We start from the raw sequence: 22,192 nt of genomic DNA on the forward strand, positions 1-22,192 counted from the left end.
CGGGCCGAGAGGGAGGAGCCCCGGCCGCCGCCGCCCGCCCGGCGGCCCGCGCAGCCCGCACTCGCCGCCGCGCCTCGGAGTTTGAGCCCCGGCGCGGCGCCGCCCCCCGGCCCTCGGCCCCCCCGGCCCCGGCGCCCCCGGAGCGGCGCGCGGAGGGAGGAGGGCGGGCGGGCGCGGCGGGCCGGGCCGGCGGGCGGCGGAGTATGAGGCGCCCACCATGGTGCGATGCGACCGCGGGCTGCAGATGCTGCTGACCACGGCCGGAGCCTTCGCCGCCTTCTCGCTCATGGCCATCGCCATCGGCACCGACTACTGGCTGTACTCCAGCGCGCACATCTGCAACGGCACCAACCTGACCATGGACGACGGGCCCCCGCCCCGCCGCGCCCGCGGCGACCTCACCCACTCGGGGCTGTGGCGGGTGTGCTGCATCGAAGGTACGGCCGGCCCCGGCGCCCCCCCGCCACGCGCGCGCGCGCGCACACGCACACGCACACGCACGCGCGCACACGCACACGCACACACCCTGCTCGGGGCGCCGGCCGGGAAGGGGTGGGCGCGGCCCGGGCTCCGCGCGAGACACAAAGGAGCCGGAGCGAGCGGGCGGGTCCCCTCGCGGCCAGCTGTGCAGCACCTCGCGGTCCCTCCCCACTGGGGACGCCCCCGCAACACACCGGCCCTCCAAACTCTCCGCTGGCACACGCACACCCCCTCGCGCACAGACACAATGAAACACACCGAAACTCACGCGCGCGCGCGCGGCCCCCGACCGGAGCGATCCCGAGGGGCCGCGCCAGCGCCCCCGGGGGAGGCGGAGGCTGGCGAGGGGGCGGGAGGAAGCTAGGGTTGGGGGGAGCGGACGGCCGAGGAGGGAGCGAGCAGGGGGAGAGGTTGCTTGGCAACCGGTGTCTGCGCGATTGCTATGGGAACTGGCCATCCTGGGGCGGGGCCGGCCGGGGGCGGGGAGCGCCGGGGCCGCTCCGCGCTCGCTCGAGGCCTGGCCGAGGGGTGGGAGGGGGGCTGGGCTCCGAGCGGGTCTGGGGACCCGGGTCGCCCGAGCCTGACGGCTGCCGAGACCTTGCTCCGCCACGTACCCCTCCAGGGGCCACCGGCCCACTCCTCCCCGCTCGGTGGAGGCGGGGGGGGAGGGAAGCGTCACCAAGTCTCCCCGCAACCCGACGAGGGCAGCGAGCCCGCCGCCGTCGTCCCAAGGCCGGGAATCTGCCGTAGAGCTGGGGCGCGCAGGGGCGACCCGCGGACCGCGAACTGCCAGGGAGGGGCGTGGCCGCCGGGTCCCGGCAGGAGGGACGCGGCGCTGAGCCCTCCAGGTGCGCGGCCGGGCCCTGCAGTAGGTGTCGTACGGATGCAGTGCCTCGGGGGGCCGGGACTGGGTGTCCCCGGACTGCGGGGACCGCTCCCTCCGGGGGAGGGACCCGGACTCCTCCAGTGGCGACGTGCGCCAGACTTCAGCGCCTCCCGCCCGCCCCGCTGCGGAACTTTGAACTAACAGGTGGCTTTGTCCGGGCGGTCTGTTCCGCTCCAGGTTGGGCACGGGTTCGCCGCTTGGTCTTGGCTTTCAGACTGGGAAAGGGGTGGGGGACGTTGGTGGAGGGTTCCTCTCAAAAATCCTCGGACAGAGTTTCCTCCTCCTTTTTCTGTAACCTTTCCGCGTGTGTCAACTCCGCCTTCCGTGGTCGGGGAGGTTCTCCCGCACCCCCAGCCTTCCTTCCCGCAGTCCCAGCCCCTGCGAGGAGTTCGGCGGGGTGGCGTCTTCCTGGAGGTTGGTAGGGAGCTCTGGAAGAGATGGCCCTTCTCCTGGCCGTATCTGGGGCCGGGTAGAAGGAGGCTGTGTAAAGCAGGGTCGCCAGGTGAGCTGGCACTTGCTCCCTCTCTCCCTCCCCCCCCCCCCCCCCGTGACGCCTGTTCTCAGCTCGAATCCTGCCCACCTCTGGCCCCCACTCCCTCTCCCAAACGAAGCTGCTTTGACCTTTGAATTTGGAGCTTATTGCCCGGGCTGCGTGGAGTCTTCCAGGAGCAGGAAGGTGCAATCAGTAGTTTGGGAAACAGAGCCACGCAGAGGACCGGCGGGCCCACCATCACACCCTCCGCTTTTCTTTTGAAAAACATCAGTTTTGGTGCGCAGATGCTCAGATCACGAACACCTACTCCTCTCATCTGGAGGATGTGCCCACATCACTGCCTGCCACGGCACCTGAGTTAGACACAGAACAAGGGCGGCTGGGCCCCCGTGTTCTACCTCGCAGGCCCCGCTGGGTGCTGTGTGTGTGGTCCAGTCAGTCGAACCCCTGTCATCACCCAGGCCCACGCATGTGGGCCCCAGGCCTTCCAGGTTCCCGGTCGAAATTGGAACTCCCTCCTCCATGCCGGCGAGCCTGGCCTCTGCAGAGTGGCTCGAATGCCTCCTTTATTAATTTCTCATCCTAATTAGGATTGATGCCGCACTTAGCATCTTGCCAGCTGCCTTGAGCCATTTGCACTCGATGTACATCAAGAGAGCCCCAAGCTGATCTGGGCGGCAGGCTCTGCTGGCAGAGAGGGAGGGCGGGGAGCTGCCATCTGGGGACTTCACCCAAAGAACTGGGCTGCCTCTGTCATCCCCCAGGAGCTCAGGGGTTCCGGGGGCCAAAGCAGGCCACCTCCAAGGGCCAGGACATCCTTGGACCGAGCCAGGGCTCAGAGAGCTGGCTTAGGATCCCTCGGGGTGCGCTAGAATCATCCTGGCAGTCCTTCAGCCGGGGTGGAAACTGCCAGCTTATCTCACAAAAGCACATCGCAGAGTCTGACGGCCGTCTGCCATCTATGACGTCTCCACCTGCCAGCGAGCGTGCGTCCAGGCCGAGACCCGGACGGCACATGAACCCCGGGCCGCTCCCTGGGGACACGGTCACCTCAGTATTGGCCTCTGCGTGTACCATGCATTATGTCCACCTGCTCTCTAGCAAAGCACCCCAAAGCATTTCATGGGAAAAGATGAAAAGCTCAGACCTCTGAGCTGAAACTGAAGAAATACTGCAGCGGGCAGCTAATAAAACACCAGTGGTGACAGCGGGGCTCTGAAGGGTTTGCTGGCATCTCACAAACAGCAGATTCAGTTCCCTGGCTGTTTCTCAGGGATGATGTTGTGAGGTCAGGCGAGCCCAGCCCTCCGTGTGCTTAAGGTGTCCGTGCAGGCTGGCAGGGCTGCGTGCAGAAGACTGCCGCCCCCAGGCTCACCACGGCTGACACCACCCTCTTCCGCCCCCAGAGCCGGGTCTCCCCGCTGCCCCTCTAGGGCAAGCGTCAAAGTCCTCCGGCGCACGGAACCTTGTGCACGTTACCGCACGGCACGCTCACGACAGCCCTGAGAGGGTGCCCTCTTCACCTCCACCTGCAGCGTGGGGAACAGAGGCTCGGAGAGGGCAAGGCACTTGCCCACAGGCACCCAGGTAGGAGGCTGCAGGGCCAGCATCGAGCCTTTGTCTCACTACAAAGCTCTCCCCACCGTGTTGTCCTGCCCTTTCCCAAACACCTTCTGGGTTACCATTAAAAATAGAACCAAGTACTTGACTATCCAGTGGAGGAGCCCGGCTCTGAGGCTGGCTTGCGGCAGCGTGAAGGCATTTGGAAGTGAGAATGTACAACTGATACACAAATTGCATAACACACGCTCTCTTCTCGCTTCTCTCTGTTTCTGTCTTTGTCTCTGTGTGTCTGTCTCTCTCTCTTTTCCTACCACGTTCTGGACTCGCCTGTTCCCACCACAAACAGCCATGTGCCCCCTCCGTCCCCTAGACCCCCACCTCCTTCTTTCTGTGCATTTTTGGTGACATTCAGCCCAAGGCTGGGGACACAGGAAAGGAGTAACAAATCTTTGTGGACCTCTCCACCAAAGCTACCACCCAGCAACATTTGTTCAGTCTCTAACGCATTCTGGAATCAGGCAAGGTGTAGAAGGTAAACAGGCATTCCGGAGCACGCACTATGTGCCAGGGACTGGAGACCTCGTGTAGACACGGGAAGGGAAGGGGAGACCCTGGGCCCCGAGGGCAGCAGCTTATGCGGCAAAGCCCCCGTGCCCACCGGGAGCTCGAGATGTTCTCGGGGGCTGCCAGACACCAGGGTCCCCGAGCGAGCCGGTCACTGTGCTGTCATCGGGAGAGCTCTGGGCCCAGGATACAGGGTCCTGGCAAAGTTCAGCCGCAGCAGCGCCACCGCCCAGGTCCTCCATAGACGGAGCTGCCGTCAGCACACCCGCAGCTCGGTCAGAGCCTTGAGACGGCAATCTCAGTGGCAGGGGTGGCCCCGGGCCTGCTGCTTTGTGTCAGCTCTGTCCTGGGCACCTACTGGGGAGGTGTAGGGAGACCCTGGCCCCTGCGAGTGAGAGGCTCCTTCGCCCTATCAGGCTCACTGCCCCCCCCGCCCCCCCCGCGGGCAGCGCCTCTCACCAGTGAGTGTACCCAAACTTCATTCACACCACGGCCCCCAGAGGAAGAGGAGGTATTTGCACTGCACCCCGGGGGCGGGGGAGGAGAGGACAGCCCTCGGTGACTACCCCGGAGCACCAGCCACCCCAGGCCCTGCCCAGTTCCTGGGGGCACACTTTCCGGGCACATCTGGAACCCTTTCACGGCCAGTCAGCTGGGAAGCTCTGCCTTATCCCACACTCCGGACACAGGCCCGCTCAGGGAGGTTTGGATCTGAATAGCGTCCTTTCCCCTCCCGCCCCAGGCCAGGCACCGGGCTGGGCGCTCTTCCTGTCTTTCATTTTCTCTTGCGGTAACTCACAGGCAGCCTGTCCAGTCAGGCCCCCGGGGTGCAAGCAGAGAGTAGGCTCCCTTCCCGCAGCACCCAGCCCATCCGCTGGTCCCCTCGTCCGCAGGCCCCCCTTCGCCCTCCAGGATGGCTCGTAACAGCCATCGCATCAACCTCCGTGCAGGACTTGACATTAGTTAGTATAATTGCCAGCAACCCTGCGAGGTAAATCTTCATTATCTGCCTTTTATAGGTGAAGAACATGAGGCTTAAGATAGCCACGGCCCCTGGGGGTCGGGGATGCCGGGCCGCTGTCTGGATCACGGTTGAGGCTGAGCAGATAAGCCCAGCTTTCCCCCAGCCGGGGGGTGCCCTTTGTTTGAACCACGCAGATTTGGGAAGGGACAGGTGAGGGGGCTGCCTTAGTCAGCTCGGCTGCCATAACAGAATGTGATAGACTCAATGGCTTAAACCACAGACATTATTTCTTACAGTTCTGGAGGCTGGAAGTCCAAGATCAAGGTGCTGGGCAGTTCGGTTCCTGGTGAGAGCTGCTTCCTGGCAAACGGCCACCTTATCCCTGTGTCCTCATGTGACGGAGAGAGCTCTCTGTTCTCTCCTTGTAAGGGCACTGATCCCATCGTGAGGCCCCCACCCTCATGACCTCATCTCTCTAGTCACCTCTCAAAGCCCCCCCTCTGAATACCATCAGGGGTTAGAGCTTCAACGTTTGGATTTGGGGAGAGCGCAAACATTCAGTCTGTGACAGGGCTGCTCTTCCTTCTGTCCCTGCTCTGTAGCTGGTGCCCGGTCTCTCATCGTTCAGGAAGGGGCCCTGGCAGTCCCTTCTCATGTCTACCTTGCCTTAATGTCCTGCTCTGTCTCTTCACCCTCCTCTGTTCTTCACTCTTTTCGCTCTCCTCACAAGAAAAACCCAGCTGGAGCCAGCTGACTTAGTGAAGAGAAGCTGGGGATCTTGGTGGACCCCAGCCCGACTTAATGGTCTCGCAGCGGAGCCGGCTTTGGAGGAGCCCCGTGTCAGGGGCTTCCGAAAGGCTCAGGAGGAAACCAGCAGCTCTTTAAAGTAAATCTCCTGGCGTCAGTCTGCTCAGACGACCGAGACTCTGGGGATATCTAGGACGTAGTAACAGACGCAGAGAGTAGGAAGGGCCCTCAGGTCATCAGATCCAGGGTGAGAGAGGGCCTGGTGGGCCTCTGTCTCCTCATCTGAAAGTGGGGCCTGGCTGATCTGGAACATTCCTCCCACCTTTGTCTTTCAGCCACACAAGCCCCAGAGAGCCCTGCCCACAGCGTCCAGGTAGAACCAGGTTCAGTGTGGCCTTGATGTGGCCCACAGGAAGCCGGGTTCTCCAGCTGGAAGAGCCTTTGAGATTAGTTCCGTGGCTCTCAACCTTACTTCTGCTAAGACACACGTGTAAAGGATATGTCACCTGCCTGCTGGGCATGCCTCATCCATCCCTCCCTCCCTCCCTCCCTCCCCCCCTTCATTTATTCACGCTCCGGAGCACTGCTCTGTATCAGACGTGTGGGGCTCTGAGTCACAGGGGTGGGCAGGTCGGACGTGGCCCCTGCTCTCTTGGAGCCGAAGTTCTAATGGGGTACCTGACGCTTCCAGGTACTGATGAGTGTTTTGACGAAAACAGAGCCGGGTCGGGGGGGCGCTGGGAGAGGCTGGGGAGGGTGGCCATTGGTCAGAGGGCCGTGAAGGAGCTGTCAGAGAAGGACCGGAGGGAGCAGTTCCAGGAAGAGGAGGAGGCAGACGAGGCCCCGAGGCAGGAAAGAACGTGCTGCAGGTGGCGGAGCACGCGGAGGTGGGGCGGGGCTCCATCCCTGCGGAGGGGCTGCGAGAGGCTTCGCGGCCAGGCTCAGCACCCTGCTTTATCTGCTTTTTACGACAAGGGATCTGTGCTTGGGGTGGGGAGGCCATGGCGTTGCGATCTGATTTACGTTTTCAGAAAGTCCGCTGGCTACCTGTGGAGAACGGAGGTTCTAGGAGGCAGGGAGGCCGCCAGGAGGCCAGTGTGGGCGTTGCTGCAGGTCCCCGGACTGGAAGCCTGGGGCCAAGTGGCAGCAGCAGAGGTGGGGAGACGCGGGGGGGAGGCTGGCGCGGGGGCAGGAATCGAGCATCAGTGCCTGGACCGGGGGCTCGGTAGCCGGCGAGACGGCGGTGCCCTGTCCACATGCGGAAGACGGAAGGAGGGCCGGGGTTGGGAGGGGAGATCAGGTGTGAGCCCGTGGGCTCCCGGGCTTTCACACGACTGCCCAGCCCCCCACAGCCAAAAGCGTGCCGGAAAGTTCCGCAGAGCACAGCTCAGGGGAGCCACGGTGGCTCGTACCCGTCCAGGTGTTGTGGGTTCACCACCGAGGCCCTCGCGACAGGGCTGGATTTCTCACCCTCGGTGCCTGGGAGATTTTGAACGGGGTCCTCTTTTCTGTGGGGCTGCCCTGTGTGTCGTAGAAGGTTCGCAGCGTCTCTGGCCTCTACCCACTAGAAGCCAGCTACAGCCCCGCCTCCCCAAGCTGTGACAACCACGGACGTCTCCAGACTCGGCCAAAAGTCTCCCGGATGGTGGAGGGGCCCAGGCAAGATCGCCCCCCATGGAGAACCGCTGCTCCAAGGGAAGTGTCATTTCGGTTGAGGGCAAGGGCTGATCTGATTCCCGGCAACTAAAAGGAACTCCACTTATGTCTCTTTCCTTCGAGAAAACACACGGACCCTCGGGGGGAAGGGGGTGTCGGGGAGCATCTCTGTTAAGGGGATGACGTGGCATCTGCTTTAGGTGACCGCGGATGTAACTGGTACCCGGCTCCATTCCCTCCTTAAGAGTTGTGAATTGCAGGCGACCCAGCTCACCCTGCCTGTGACGCCCCGGCAGGTGTCCACACGGGCGGGCACTGCAAGGTGTGGCTGGATCCTTCCACTCTGCAAGCAAAGGGAACCAAGGCTGGAGAGGCGGCAGGACTTACTCAAGGTCACACAGCTGGTTAGTGACGGAGCCGGGAGCGGCAGGAGGTCCGGGGCTGCCTGGTTAGGGCTCCGTCCGCCCACCTGCCTGTGGGCCGGCACCTGGCAACCACCGCAGCACGAGGTGAGCAGCAAGAAATACAGAAGGACGAAGGGCCTCCCTCCCCCTGCGCCTTTCTCTGCCGTCCTTGCCCCATGGCATCTCGAGGGCTCCCTGAGCATCGGGACGGGGCTGGGGTCCAGACAACCCTCCAAATGAAGCTCCAGGGTCTTTGCAAAGCAGACGGTACCTCGCCTCAGAGACCCCCGGCTCCCAGCTGGCCCGAGGATGCGGGGTGTGACCTCACAGTTAGCCATGCCAGGCCCTGGCATCAGGCCTCCTCCTCCGCCCCTCCCCCTTCCCCGGAGCCAGGATGGAGGCAGGGGAGCCGCCCTGTTGGGGCGCTGGAACCACAGATGTGCTTGGGTCAGAAGAACTCTCTGACTGTTTCGGCTCCCCCAAACATCCGGACCTCTCCATCACCCCCACGCCTACCCGCCGCAAACCTCTATCTGTCCTTCGAGTCAGCGGCCTCCGCAAAGTTAACCCCAGCTCTTTCTTCGGGCTCCGTGAGCGTTCTGTCCCCCAGCTGCAAAGGGCCTCACTGCCCAGGGGCTTGGAAGGGCTTCCACCTGGAGCTGCTCTCGCCCCTCCCCCGCTCGTCACTCCCCTCCCCCAGCTCCGCGACTGCAGACCTAAAGCAAGGTCCCCACTGCCGCAGCATGCAACCCTCTGTGCCTCGTAGCTCACCAGGCCCACGGAGGCAGAGGTGCCCAGCAAGTGCCGTTTATGTGTCCTCCCGCCACCCCGCTACGACCCCCTGCCCCGCCACTGCCCCATTTACAAAAGAGAGTGTGCAGAGGCCCAGGGGAGTTCTGGACAAGCCCAGCTCCAGAGCCTGGAAGCAAAACAAATTATTAAAAACTGTTAGCCTCCCTGGCTCACCCGCCGTCAGCCCGTCACCTCCTGGCCCTGGGGAGACAGACGGGCTGCGCGCTGGTCTCAGCTCACTTTCTCCAGCTCCGTTAGTCCACGTGGCAGTGGCCGTGTCGGGTGGCTGGCACCGAAGCCACACGGACCTGGCTTTGAGTCCAGGCTCTGCCATTACTCAGCTGTGTGTCTTCAGATAAATTAGCTAACCTCTCGGAGCTACGGTCCCTTCGCTGTAAAATAGAGGCATCATTGAATCACCCCCTGGGGTGGTTGTAAAGGTTTTATGAGAAAATGCATGCAAAGTAACCCTCCTGGTGCCTGGCGTCTTGTAGATATTCAAGGTGTGATTGCCTTCCCCTTATTTCCATGTTTCCTGAAACTTGGAAGTTTTCCCAGAAAAAATAAGTCACCCAAACTTTGCAGCTGAGCTGAGTGGGGCCCCAGGTCAGCTCACTGGCCTCCAGGGTCTGGGAATGGAGGAAGCTGAGTGGCCCCGGGGATGTTCAGGCCACTGTAGAACATGGTGTTCTTTCATCGCCTCTCAGAGGCAGAACCACGCTGAATGGCTTCTGTGAGCCATAAAATCAGAACCGGAGGGCTCTCAATTAAGAGTCGAAATAGGGTCTAGCACCAAGGCAGCGCCCAGAGCGCGCTTCCCCCCGTCCCACTTCCTGGCAGGCACCGGGGCTACAGCTGTGACCTCCAGTGTTGCGGGATCAGGGCCGTGATAAAGGAGGAGAGGGTGCCGGGTGTGGAAACACTGGGGCAGGAGTCAGGAGACCTGTGCCTGGTTCTGGTTCTGTGACTAACATCCGGACAGTCTTCTGGGTATGCCTTAACCTCCTAGAGCCTCTGATTGCTTGGCTGTCAAGTGGGCAAACGACACCTGTCTTTCCCTTCCTCCGCCTCTCCTCCCTCCCTCCCTCCGTCCTCCTCTCTCCTTGCATCTTGTCTTCCCCCTCTTCCCTCCGTCCTCCTGTGCCCTCCCAGGGTTGTGCGAATACCCACTGAGAGGGGACTTGGGAAAGTGCTGTGAAAAGCACGGTGGCTGTGCGGTCACAGAGGCGCTGCAGAGGGTACAGGATTTCGGGCTCACTTCCTTGGAAACACTTGGCTTGGCCTCTTTTCTCCCTGACACCTCAGCGAGGACCCGCATGCTGGGGGCAGCCTCACCGTCGGACGCACTGCTGCCGGCTTGTTCTCACCTCCAGAGACTCAGCCGGTGCCCTCTCCCAGCCGCGTGATCATTCGTGCTCAGGACGCACTGATGACCTGCCTTGTGCTCACCCCAGAACTGGCCACCGCAGAGCTGAGAAAAAGCCCCTCTCCTGCGACATCCCCTCGGGGTTCCTTACAGACCGGCCAGACCCACCCGCAGCTTTCCCTCCACCGGGCTCCCAGCCGCCATGTCTTGCCTGGATGCCCCAAGGAGTGTCCTGACCCGTCTTCCCGCCCCCACGCTAGCCCTTCTTCACACACAGCCAGAGAGAGCTTGGAAAAATGGAAATCAGATCACGTCATTCCCTAGCTCGATGGCCGTCAATGGGGCCACGTCCCACTTGGGGTAAAGTCAGGCTCCTTCCCTGGTCTGCGAAGCTCCGCAGATCTAGCCCCCCACACCTCTGACACCTCCCACCAGGGGCTCCACCGTACAGGAGAGTCCGGGCAGGTGATCTCTGAACCAAGTCTGCGTGATGGTTAATGGGACAGGGGCTGGGTTTGTGGCAGGGGAGTCAACGAGACCTGCCTTTGAGTCCCGCTCGGCCCTGTGTTAGCTCTGTGACCTCGGGCAGATTCCCTGGCTTCTCTGAGCCTCCGTTTTCTCATCTGTAAAACGGAGATGCAGCGGTAGACACCCCCAGCCGATGGAGCCACTCCCCAAGACACAACCAAAGAGGAGTGCCCTGAGGTGGGGGAACGGGAGACCCCTCGGCTTCAGATGGGCTGAGCGCACAAGGCTGAGGGCCCCCCCTCTGCAGGGTGGAGGTGGGGCTGGCCTGGACACAGGGACACGGCAGTCACCTGCTTGATGGATGGAAACCGCTCCCCTTGTGATGAGATGTCAGGCTGTGACCGTTGACCCCGGTGTCTCGGTTCCCTGATGGGACCAATGGCACTGGGGCATTTGTATTGTCTGAACCAAAGTTCTAGACGCAAGAGCAGAGACAGATTCTCTCATGTTGTTGTATATGATGGAGCAAGTGTTACTGAGATCCTGAAATGTTGGCACTCTTAGATTTGGTGGGGAGATGGTGGAGTAGAAGGGAGAACGATCCAGAAAATTTTAAATCAAGACTGCCCTAGAAAAACCCAGAGCCTAGGACAGGAATAAAGACGCAGACGTAGGGAATGGACTTGAGGACACGGGGAGGGGGAAGGCTAAGCTGGGAGGAAGTGAGAGAGCGGCATGGACATATATATACACTACCAAGTGTAAAATAGATAGCTAGCGGAAGCAGCCGCGTGGCACAGGGAGATCAGCTCGGTGCTTCGTGACCACCTAGAGGGGTGGGATAGGGAGGGTGGGAGGGAGGGAGACGCAAGAGGGAGGAGATATGGGGATATATGTATACGAATAGCTGATTCTCTTTGTTATACAGCAGAAACGAACACACCGTTGTAAAGCAATTATACTCCAATAAAGATGTTAAAAAACAAACAAGAAAACCCAGACCCTAATGTTGGGTCACGTGCAAAGGATATAGAATGACTGGTGTCCCCAGGGCTGCAGTCATATGCGCCTTTGCGCCATTTCACGCTCTGCTGTCGCCATCTTGAAATTCTTAATGATTTCTGAACGAGAGGACCCCCATTTTCATTTTGCGCTGGACCCCCCCCCCCAAAATTCCGTAGCCAGGCCTGGGTGTCCTGTTCTGTCCCCAGAGAAGACTTTGATTGGGGGAAGGGTGGGGGGAAGCTGGGACTGGAGGGGGGTGATGCTGGGGGGTCCTGAGTTTGCACAGAAGTTGGCGGCTGGGGTGGGGGGCAGGGGGGTGTTACTGGAACCACCTCTCTCTTGTTTCCTCCAAGGGCCCCCGCAAACAGTACGCAGGGCCGGGGCTGCCTTGGAGATTGGAGGGCACCTTGTTAGCGTTTATGGGGCACCTGCTGAGCGCCTGGCTTCGTGCTGGACGCTGTGGGTGCAGAAAGGCCTCGGGGAGCTTACTGTCCGGTGCTGGGAAGCCAGGGGAGAAGAGGCGGCAAAGTGAGGACAGAGCCTCAGAACACGTCCGGACGTCAGGACCTGCTCCCAGGGCTTCCGCTAGGCCCGTCTCTTGGGGTCGCCCGGAGGATCAAGTGGAAAACACTCACGGCGCTCCGCGTACGCCTGCTTCGCCATAGGCGCGAAATACACAGCAGCGCTTATGAGTGGCGTCTTGGAGGACGTCTGGCGGACGCGGGGCGGAGGGCCCGGAGCCCGGGGGCGTCGGGCTTTGAGGCCAGGCTCTACCTCCCAGTGGCCTCCGACGGGCCGACGCACCGTCTCTGAGCCTCAGTTGCTTTCTCGGCAAAATGGGCCCGTTAGCAACACCTCCTGTGCAGATTTGCTGGCGGGGGGCCGAGGCGAGCTGTTGGTGCTCGGCCTGGGGCTGCAACGCTTGCCCGACGCCCCAGAGGCTGCCCTGCGCCTGCGGCTACGGGAGGGCCCACAGTGAGGGTGGCCCTCGAGGGGCGCGTCCGGCTTATGCGCAGCCCCCAGACCCCACCGCGAGCTGGGAGGGGAACGGGCCTCCGCGAGGACATCTCAGGACACCCAGGCTTCCTTCCAGGGGCCGGACAGCCCAGCCAAGGCCGTGTCACCAGCTCGTCTGGCCGCGCAGTGGGGGGAGGGTGCCGCAGGCTTGCTTCCGCCGCTGATAACAAGCGCGCATTGACGCCGGCTCCCCGGGGCCAGCGTGCCGTTCCCGCTCGCATCTGAGCCCTCGCCCGAGACATTTGCTCGCTTCAGCAGTTTGGCGTATCATACAAAGGGGCTCTGATTTCCCCTGATGTCCAACTCCTCTTGCATGAAAAATAGCTTTTGTTATCTTTCTGCCCGCGGATTCCTGCGTGCGAGTCAAGGCCAGACGCCCGGGGGCTGGAGGGGCCGCACCGGCTTAAGCACTGGGAGGGGCTTCCTCTCCCGCCCCGGCCGGCCCTGTGGCCCGCGGCCGCGGCCCCGACGACCCGGCTCTCGGGGCGTTCCCTGCGGGCCCCTGGCCTGTCCCCCACCCTCGCGCTGGTCAGCGCCTCTTCCCACAGAGTGGCGGTTTGAGATGTGTCCCCAGGGCCCTTGTTCGGGTTGCCTCCGTCGTGTCCCCACCATCACCCCCTCCTCCGAAACCCAGGCCCTTTGTTCCCGCCCATCCCCCGTTCGCCCCGCCCCGCCTTCTGTTTCTTTCTTTCTGACTTGCCTTTCTGATTATTTCTTCCCCTTTTCCTTTCTAGTCTGCCATATTTAAAGCACAGAAGCCTTCTCCTCCTTCCTGTTCAAGGCAGGTTTTTGAAAGTTCTTGAGACATTTACTAGAAAAAAATGTATTCTCTTAGCTCTGCGATTATTAGGAGGGTTATTAAACATGAGGAGAATTCTATTAAATAGCAAATTGAGTGAGTCAGAAACCCACAGATGTGAAACCTCTAAAGGTTATCTGGTACGAAATAGATGTGAATATGGCTATGGCTGTTCTCCGAGGCCTGAAAAAAATATTGGGAAAAAATTCACCAAAATGGTTTTTCTTTTTTCTTTTTTTTTGCGGTACGCGGGCCTCTCACCGCTGTGGCCTCTCCCGTCGCGGAGCACAGGCTCCGGACGCGCGGGCTCAGCGGCCACGGCTCACGGGCCCAGCCGCTCCGCGGCACGTGGGATCCTCCCGGACCGGGGCACGAACCCGCGTCCCCTGCATCTGCAGGGGGACTCTCAACCACTGCGCCACCAGGGAAGCCCCAAAATGTTTTTTCTTAATGATGGCCATGGGAACTCAGTGATTTATCTTATCTCCTTCTTTCTTTTTCTAATTTTCTACCCTGTTTGGTGGGGGGGGGGGCGGGAATACATCAGCCTGATATTTAATTTTACAAAGCACCAGGGCCAGTCTCCAGCCCGCAGACAGGTGAATGGCTCAGTATGTTCATTCACCATCCATGGTGTCTGCTCTCTCTCTCCTTAACCGCATCCAGGAACATGCCCCAGGCATCACGCCCAGTCACCTTTTGTCAGCGTTTTATTTCGGGTCGCCCCTGACTTACAACCCAATTGATTGCTGGATGAAAGCCTTTTCGAGCCATCCACCGTCAAATCTTTATTTCCTGTAAGCACAATTTACACATTGGGTTTCCATTCTTAGACATCCATCTCACACAATAAAAGTGCCCAAAGTGACTGCAACAGTAAGTGAAAAGCAAATAAAACCCAGATATATGGTCTCACAAACTTTTATCACATATGTAAAACCAAGTACTTAATATAAAAGCTTGGCCATGAAATCTTCCTTTGGGGGAATTTTTCTGCCTGAGCCAGACTGGCCAAGGTTTCTTAAAATACGAATCCAGTGAAGTTTGAACGGAAGATGCTTGCTTTTCTTTTTTTCCCTGAAAAATCACCCTGTGGCAAGTTTAAGCACGCTCCGTTGCACCAAAAAAATCCTCAAATGCTTTAAAATAAAGGATTCTTCCGTCTCAGAATTTTCCCATTGCCAATTCCATTTGTGTAAATTCTTTAGAAAAATCTTTGCCTGGTGGATACTGGAGGAAAGGCAGTTTCCACTGTGAGCTGTACCGCTGCTGTAACCGCACCCTGCTCTTTGTGCCAGTGAGTCAGGTGACAGGTCAGATGCCGGTGGATGCTGGGGTATCAGCTTCCAGGAGTGCTCACTGCCAGCTTAATGGTCCTTGTTGCTCCTTAATGCTGCTTTTAGCCGTTAGCGGCAGTCGTGGTTAAGACAAAGCACCAGCGAGGTCCACATCTGGCGCCTGTGGCTGAGATGGCCAATACTTGAACCCGAAAGTTGTTTCTCGAATCTCATCAGCCTCTGTGCCTGTAACGGTGATGTCTGTTCCTTCTTGTTCAATCTTTCCTGGAGCTGAAAACAAAGCACTCATCTTCAGCCTTGAAAGCCCTTCGTCCTCTCGGAAGCGGCGCTTATGCCTGCCTTTGGCCTCCCCCTCTCCGGAGGATCGGGAAGGAAATCTACCTGTTTTTCTTGCCTTTTGCTTTTAAACCTGGGTGCTTTCTCTAGCTCATTTCTGGCTTTCAGTCAACAAGCCTTTGGGGCGTGCCTGCCGGTGCAAAGGGCTCTGGGAGGGGCTGGGGTCCAGAGACCCGGAGGAGACCCCCTCCTTATCGGAGGTGGGGCATCGAGTTGCCCACTAGCAGAAGGTGGCCGGGCCAGCCCTGCTCAGCCCTCACAGCGCCCTGTTCCCCCGACCCGGTTACCTGTTTATCCATCCCACACCCTCCTGCCCGCTTCTCCGTGTAGGACCCAAAGCACGAAGGGTTATCTGGTGAGCACCCATCGTGTACCAAGCATGACGTGTATTCTCTCAGGAACTTTCCACATGTTATGGCATCCTTATAACAGCCATGGTTTAATACTGTCTAATTATCTGTCGAACTCTTCGTTACAGCTTGAGCTGTTACCTACACGGCCTTTACTATGTGCCAGGACCTGTCCCAGGCACCAGGTAGCCAGACAGATGGCTAGATAGCTAGATGGACTGACTTAGTTAACCCTCAGCCCCCCATGAGTCAGGTGCTATCACTACCTCCGTTGTGTACGTGGGGAAACCGCGGCACGGAGAGGTTAAGCAACCTGCCCGAGGCCCCAGAGCCCGCACGTGTTGAGATCAGGATTCAGACCCACGCAGTCTAGCTCCAGGTTCACCCTCCTCGTCCCTGGGCTGTAGCAGCGGCAGCTATGACATCTGAACATCTCTTACGTGCAGGCGCTTTGCACAGTTTGTTTCATCCGTGCACCGTAGCGAGGGTAACACTTCCTGTGTGGGCAGTGGCGAGACTGGGGCAGGCTTACCCGCCTGGGACACAGCCAGCAGCTGAGCCCCAGTCTCTGACTCCAAAACCCGCCCCAGCTTTGTCTGCAGCCCGCTGCTGACACCTCCCGTGCCCGCTGCACGCTGGGGAGGGGGGCGGCCTCGGGCTCCCTGAGGGGAGGCTGCGGGGCAGCGCAGGGTCCGGGACCCAGGGGCCGCACGGACGCTGGGGGCAGAGGGCTGGGTGTGAAGACAGAACAATACCCCCCCACACAGGCGCAGCCCAGGGGTCGCCAGACGCTGGCTGTGGGCCGGGCTGGCGCGGCAGGCTTCTCGGAAGAGGTGGGCACAGCATCGTGACCAGAACAGAGCACGATGCCGGGCCCTGGGACTGACTCATGCAGCCTGGAAAGGAAAGATTCAGCTGTCAGACCGAGGGCGGCTCTTAAGATGGGGTGCGCTCAGCCAAGAAGGTGAAAACGGTTCTGCTCAAGACAGCTCCTTTACGGAGGCAGTAAGTGTGCACTTCAAGCCCCCGGAACCCACGTCTTGCAGGCGATGCCACCTGTCAGCAGGCTTTCGCACCCAGACTGCGATTGTTGGCTTTCACGGGGTGACTCCCGGCTCACAAAAGGCGGAGAGAAGAGCGGAGTCTGATCCTACTGTATGCTCCCGTTCACGTCAAGTTCAAATGCAGGCAGAACTGATCTAGGATGATGGAGGTCAGCCGTGTGGCTCCCCGCGTGAGGTTGGCTGCCGGGCCGTGGGGCGAGGGGGAACCTCCCGGAGGGCGGACATGGTGTCTGCACCTTGATCGGGGTGGTAGTTACACGGATGTGGGCGTACAACCATCAAGCCGCACTCTTAGTATTCCTCCCTCTATGTTAGCCTCAGTAAAAATTGAAAACAGACAAATACAGGTCTGGGGTGACAAAGACCCCTCCGGTGACCTGCCAGCAGCCCTCACCTGCCCCCGTGGCTCCCCACCTACTGGCCTGTGTTCTCTTCAATTCTTGTCAGTCCAGCAAATACTCGTTGGGAATGTGTGTGCTTACCCGTGCTAAGTTCTGAGGACTCAAGGATTCATTCATTCATTCATTCATTCAGCTACTATTTTGGTGCCTGGCCTCTTGGAAATGCTGCTTGACCTGCTGAAGGAAAAAGTCTTCCTGTTTCAGCGAGTTCCGTGGTTCAGAGCTGCTCAGAACGACAAGACCTCCCACTTGGACCTGTCGTGATCTATAGCCTCTCCGGGAACCTTCAAGACCCCTAGGGAGACCTTCTCTCTTGGCCCAGCCGCTGTGATTTTGAGAGACTGTTTGGTACCCTGCCCTGCGGGACTCGGCCGCCGGCCCTCGTCCTGCCCCATCGGCCCCCAGAGCTCCGCCAGTGTATGTTTTAAGTTTCTATTCAAATCCAGCAAATATTCATTGGGAATTTAGAAACCAGACCCCAGACTGAGTCATGGGCACCCAAAGATTCATTCGTTTATTCATTCAACAAACATTTACTGAGTGCCTGCTACTTACCAGGCAGCCTTTCAGGTGGTGGGGAAATTTTCTTTCACAGCAGTAAATAAATAAAACAGACGACAGTACACGGAATGATTGTATCGTCCCAGGGGAGACACACAGTAATCGAGAAAAACCAGGAGCGTCAGGGTGAAGGTCGTGATGACAGAGTGGCTGGGGGGCCTCGGAGGGAGAGCCCTCGGGGACCATCGTGTCAGGCAGAGGGACAGCAGGTGTCACGGCCCTTCCAGAGCCTGTCCCAGGCCTGGGCGGCTGAGCAGGGAGCAGGAGATGTGGGTCAGAGAGGGGACCGCGGCCCCTGGCAAGCACTTGGCCATCTGCTCTGAGGGAGGAGCCACGGAGGGCTCGGGGCAGAGGCCTGACGGGCTTCCACCCGATTCCAAAAGGATAGCCCTCTGGCTGTATCATGTTGAATAGGGTGGGGCCTGCCCTTGGGTGGCTCTTAAGTGGGTGGGGCTCTTCTGGGATCCTTAGTTAAGAGAAACTTGTCACGGTGCTCTCGATTCCACAGAGAAGTCAGGGAAGGCTTCCCAGAGGCGGTGACATTTGGTCTGTGTCTTGCAGAACATGCACGAGTCTGCAGGCAGGGGGAGCTGAGCACGCAGAGTCACGCGTCTTCGTTCGTTCACAAGTTCATTCACTCATCTATTCATCCTTTATTCGTTCAGAGGACATTTTATCGAGCGCCTGGGTAAAAAGTAGAATCCAGCCCTGTGCCTCAAAGAACTCAGTGTCCAGGAAGGAGTGGGAAGACAGAGGGACAGCCGGATCCATAACACGTCCATGAGGAAACGCGGCAGGGAGCTGCAGCCGCACAGAGCGGGCGGGGGGCAGCCTCCGTGGCGCGGGGTGCGGTCACAGGAGTCTTTCTGGACAACGGGTCACCTGAGCCAGTTTTGAAAGATGAGCTTGAATCCACTGAGAACCAGGAAGGAGGAGAACTTCCAGGCAGAGCGCCAGCATGGGCACAGGCCTCCCGCGTCCCAGGTCCCAAGTGGGCACTGCAGGGGCGCGGGACACAGTGTGTTCTAGAAAGCCAGAGAACTTTGGGTCGGCTGAAACCAAAGGCCAACGTGGGAAGAGGCCCAGGAGCCAGTGTTAGGAGGAAGGCGGGGCCCGAAGCTGGAGTCCTTCGCACATGTCGGGGGCCTGCATCCGGCCCTCGGGCACCCAGATTCTGTGGCTCTACGACAGAAGACGGGGAGGAGGGACCCAGGCTGGAGGCAGGGAGACCTGTTAGGAGAATGCGGGGAGAGTCCAGACCAGGCGTGAGGAGCCCCGAAGGAGGACAACAGGATGGGGAAGAGGATGCACGTGAGGTCCATCTTGGAGACGGACGGGTGAGCGGGGAGAGCCCATCACAGGGTGACCGTGGACGGTGTGTGCCACCAAGCAAGACGGAACACGTGGGAGGAAAGAGGACCTAATGAGCTGGACCTCATGAAAAGTCCGGCTCCAGGGCAAAAGCACGGGGCGCACGAGGGGGACAGCGGGGCCCCTTACAGCAGCTGGTCTGTACGGGACCGTACAAGGCTCTCGTGTCTTAACTAATTCCTCCACTATTTAACTGTCCCCACTTCACAGATGGGGACACTGAGGCACAGCGGCTGACAGTAACTCTCCCAAGTGGCGGAGCATGTAGGCGGCAGGGCTGGCCCCGGGCTTTGAGCCCAAGCTCCTGGCCACCGATCACACTGCGGGGCGACCCTGCGGAGGCCCCCACCCCCCGGGATGCAGGGTGAGAGCCGGAAACCTCTCTGGGGCAGCGAGAGGAGCCGCGCGGGCTCGGAGCCGAGTCTCAGCAGGACACGGGCAGCTCTGCCCCCGGGCCCCCGTGGGCGTGGCTTCTCGCGGAGGCCGCCCGCCGGCCTCCCCCCACGGGTCACGCCTCCGTCCCGCGGTGCTCGCTGGCACGGACTGTGGCGCTCAACACTCGAGGACGAAGCCCCAGAGGACCCGGAGCCCGGTGACAAGAAACGCTGCAGCACGCATGAGCGGGTAGACAGCATCCTGAGTGAAAGACGCCAGACGCAGAAGCTGGGGCTGCTGAAACAAAGTGCCACAGCTCGTGGCTTGGACAACAGACGTGTATCGTCTCGCTTCCGGAGGCCACAAGCCCAAGATCAAGGTGTCGGCAGGCGTGGCTCCTTCTGAGGCTGCGAGGGAGCGTCTCTCTGTGTCTCGGCCGCCGGCGATTGTAGGCGTCCCCTGGCTTCTTGACCCCCGCCTTCCTCTTCACGGGACATTCGCCCTGTGTGCACGTGTCTGTGTGTAAATGCTCCCTTTTTATAAAGACATCAGTCACGTGGGTTAGGGCCCATCCGAGTGGCCTTCTTAACTGTCTTGGCAATGACCCTATGTCCAGATAAGGCCGCCTTCTGCGGCCCTGGGAGTTAGGACTACAACAGGAATTTGGGCGGAAAGGGACACAGTCCAACCCTCAGCACTCACATATCGTCTTTCTCCTTTTATACAAAATGTCGGACATCTTCGTAGAAACAGGAAGCAGATGAGTGGTTGCCAGGGGCTGGGAGGAGAGCGGAGTGGCAGTAACTGTTGAATGGGTGCGGGGTTTCTATTTGGGGTGATGGACACGTTCTGGAACTAGGAAACGGGCTTGGAAAGATTAGGTAGCTTGCCTGCAGACAGGCAGCTGCTAAGTGGGTAAGATGAGATTTGCCCCGTGGCGCGTGTTCTTTCCACTACAGCTGGGTTCAAGCGGACGTTTCTTTCGGGCAAGCTGTTTAACCCCTCCGAGCCTCATCTTCCTCGTCTGCAAAATGGAGCCCAGATATCAACCCCAGCCTCTACCCACGTGCCAATGCAAGGAGGCAGTGCACGTAAGAGCCGCTGGTACCGCCTAAGTGCTTCGCCGTTTTCATTCCTCTTTCAGTCGAGCTCCGTCCAGGACGGCAGAAGCCGCTCTGTGTGTTTAGACAGAGGAAATGTAACGGAGGGAGAGACGGCCCGGGTGACGCAGGAGCTGAGAAGCGGACGCGGGAACCGTGGGGCGCCCGGACGTGAGTCCCTCCTACAGGCGGCCCTGCCGGCCGGACAGCGGGGAGACGGCAGGAGGAGGGGTCTTCGCCAGAGGCCAGGCCCTTCAGCAGCGTCTGGGTCTTGGGGGAAGCAGGGCCCACGGAGGGAGGGACTTCCCGGGAGGGGCCGGGCGCCCAGAAGTGGTGCAGCGGCTGCCGCAGACCCTGTCCGAGGCAGCGGGCAGGGCCGCGCCGACCCCTCACTTCCTCCCCTCACGTCCCAGGCCCCCCCGCCCCCCCCAGCCCGGCCAGAGCTGCCCGGAGGCACAGGGCGAGGGGCCCGGGCGCGCGGTTCCCAGAGGCGCGGGCCTGCTGAGGGTCGAGGGCCTGCTGAGGAGGGTCGACCCGCGCCCGCTGAGCGCGCGCGCGGCTGTGCAGCGGGGAGGCGGCCGGCAGCGCCCCAGCCGCCTGCGCGCAGCCTCCCGCACGAGCGCCGCGGGCCCGCCTGCCGCCCAGCCGCGCCGTCGGAGGGGGCGGCTGGGCCGCGAGCACCAGGGCGCAGGGCAGCCCTGCCCCCGGGCCCCGCGACGCCGCCGGGCTGCTCAGCTGAGCAGCGACGGACGGGTGCGTCTTCCCGCTGTAACCCCGCGCGCGCGCGCGAGGAACGGGCCGCCAGACTCCGCGGCGCTCGCTCTCCTCTGAAGAGAGGAAGCAGCTTTCCTGTTGCCCTCAGAGATCCAGCTGCACCCCTGGAGATTTTGCCGCATCTGCCTGTCGACTTTGCAGCTCGGCCGGGCCTCCCGCGGGGCCTGCCACCCGGCACCTGGGCCCCCGTCTCCCGTCGCCGCCGTGATCCGTTTGGCCCCTGCACTGTCGGGCAGCGGCAGACAGCTCACGGTCTCCACTGCTCCTCAGAGGGTCCCCAGCGATACGGGACCTCGGGGGGGTTCCTCACGGCTCCAGGGCAGAGTCCTACAAAGGCCTGGGTGGAGGCTCCCCCTTTCTGGGTCTGTCACGTGAAAGGCACTGAAGAGGCAGGAGATGAAAGAGAAAAGGAGGATGCTGAGGGACTTTTACTCCCAGCATCTTTAGCACTGGGTGCCATATGAGTTGAATTGTGTCCCCAAAAAGATAGATTGAAGTCCTAACCCTGGTAGCTGTAAATGAGACCTTATTTGGAAACAGGGTCCTTTCGGATGTGATCAGGTTAAGATGAGGTCATAACCAGGATGGGCTATAGAGCCCTAGACTGGATCCTTAGAGGAAGAGGAGGGACACACAGAGCGAGAAGGCCCGAGAAGACAGAGGCAGAGATGGGAGTGATGGAGCTTACAAGCCAAGGGGCACCGAAGGCGGCTGGCAAACGCCGGAAGCTAGGGAAGGGCCTGGAGCAGATTCTTCCCTGGGTCTTTCAGAGAGAGCAGGGCCCCGCCGACACTTTGATTTTGGACTTCTAGCCTGGGAAGGTAAGAGAATACGTTTCTGTCGTTTTAATCCCGGTTTGTGGTGCTTTGTTGCACAGCCCTAGGAAGCGGATACAGGGAAGTTAGTTCAGCCCTGCAAATGGCTACCCAATTACCCAGCCTCCCGAAGTGTTGCCCAGGTCACTCTCCAGGAGCGGGGAGCCTCGAACAAAAGAAACGCAGCTTTGTGAGCAAGGGCGTGTTGAGAGCTCGCGGCGCGGGCTGAGAAGGGATGTGTGTCGTCTCGTTGAAGCTTCCCGCCAGCCCTGCGATGTAGGTACCAGTATTATCCCTGTTGACAATTGAGGAAACTGAGTCTCAGAGAGACGAAATACTTCTTCCAAGGCGACACGAATATGTTTATTCCTTCCTGGCTCTGGCGATTTTGAAGGCTGGACTGGGCAAAATGGACTTGTTTGGAGGAGAGAGATGTTTGTTTCCTATGTCTCTTAACAAATTACCTCGAGCTCAGTGGCTTAAAACAACAGGTGGATTGTCTCACAGTGTCCACGGACCGGGAGCGTGCACCGGCTTGGCCGG

At 60.2% G+C, this 22,192-nt stretch overlaps 1 protein-coding gene across 1 annotated transcript in view; it reads left to right on the forward strand.

The window, feature by feature from the left end:
* Nucleotides 1–199: 199 nt before the first annotated feature.
* Nucleotides 200–22,192, forward strand: part of CACNG4 (calcium voltage-gated channel auxiliary subunit gamma 4) — a 53,486-nt gene continuing 31,493 nt past the window's right edge. The window contains exon 1 of the mRNA XM_024130502.3: nucleotides 200–437. Within this exon, the coding sequence (XP_023986270.1) occupies nucleotides 218–437 (220 nt within the window). The 5' untranslated portion in view covers nucleotides 200–217. The remainder of the gene's footprint in view (nucleotides 438–22,192) is intronic.

Source organism: Physeter macrocephalus, chromosome 14 (genome assembly GCF_002837175.3).
Source record: "Physeter macrocephalus isolate SW-GA chromosome 14, ASM283717v5, whole genome shotgun sequence".
Classification (NCBI taxonomy): domain Eukaryota; kingdom Metazoa; phylum Chordata; class Mammalia; order Artiodactyla; family Physeteridae; genus Physeter; species Physeter macrocephalus.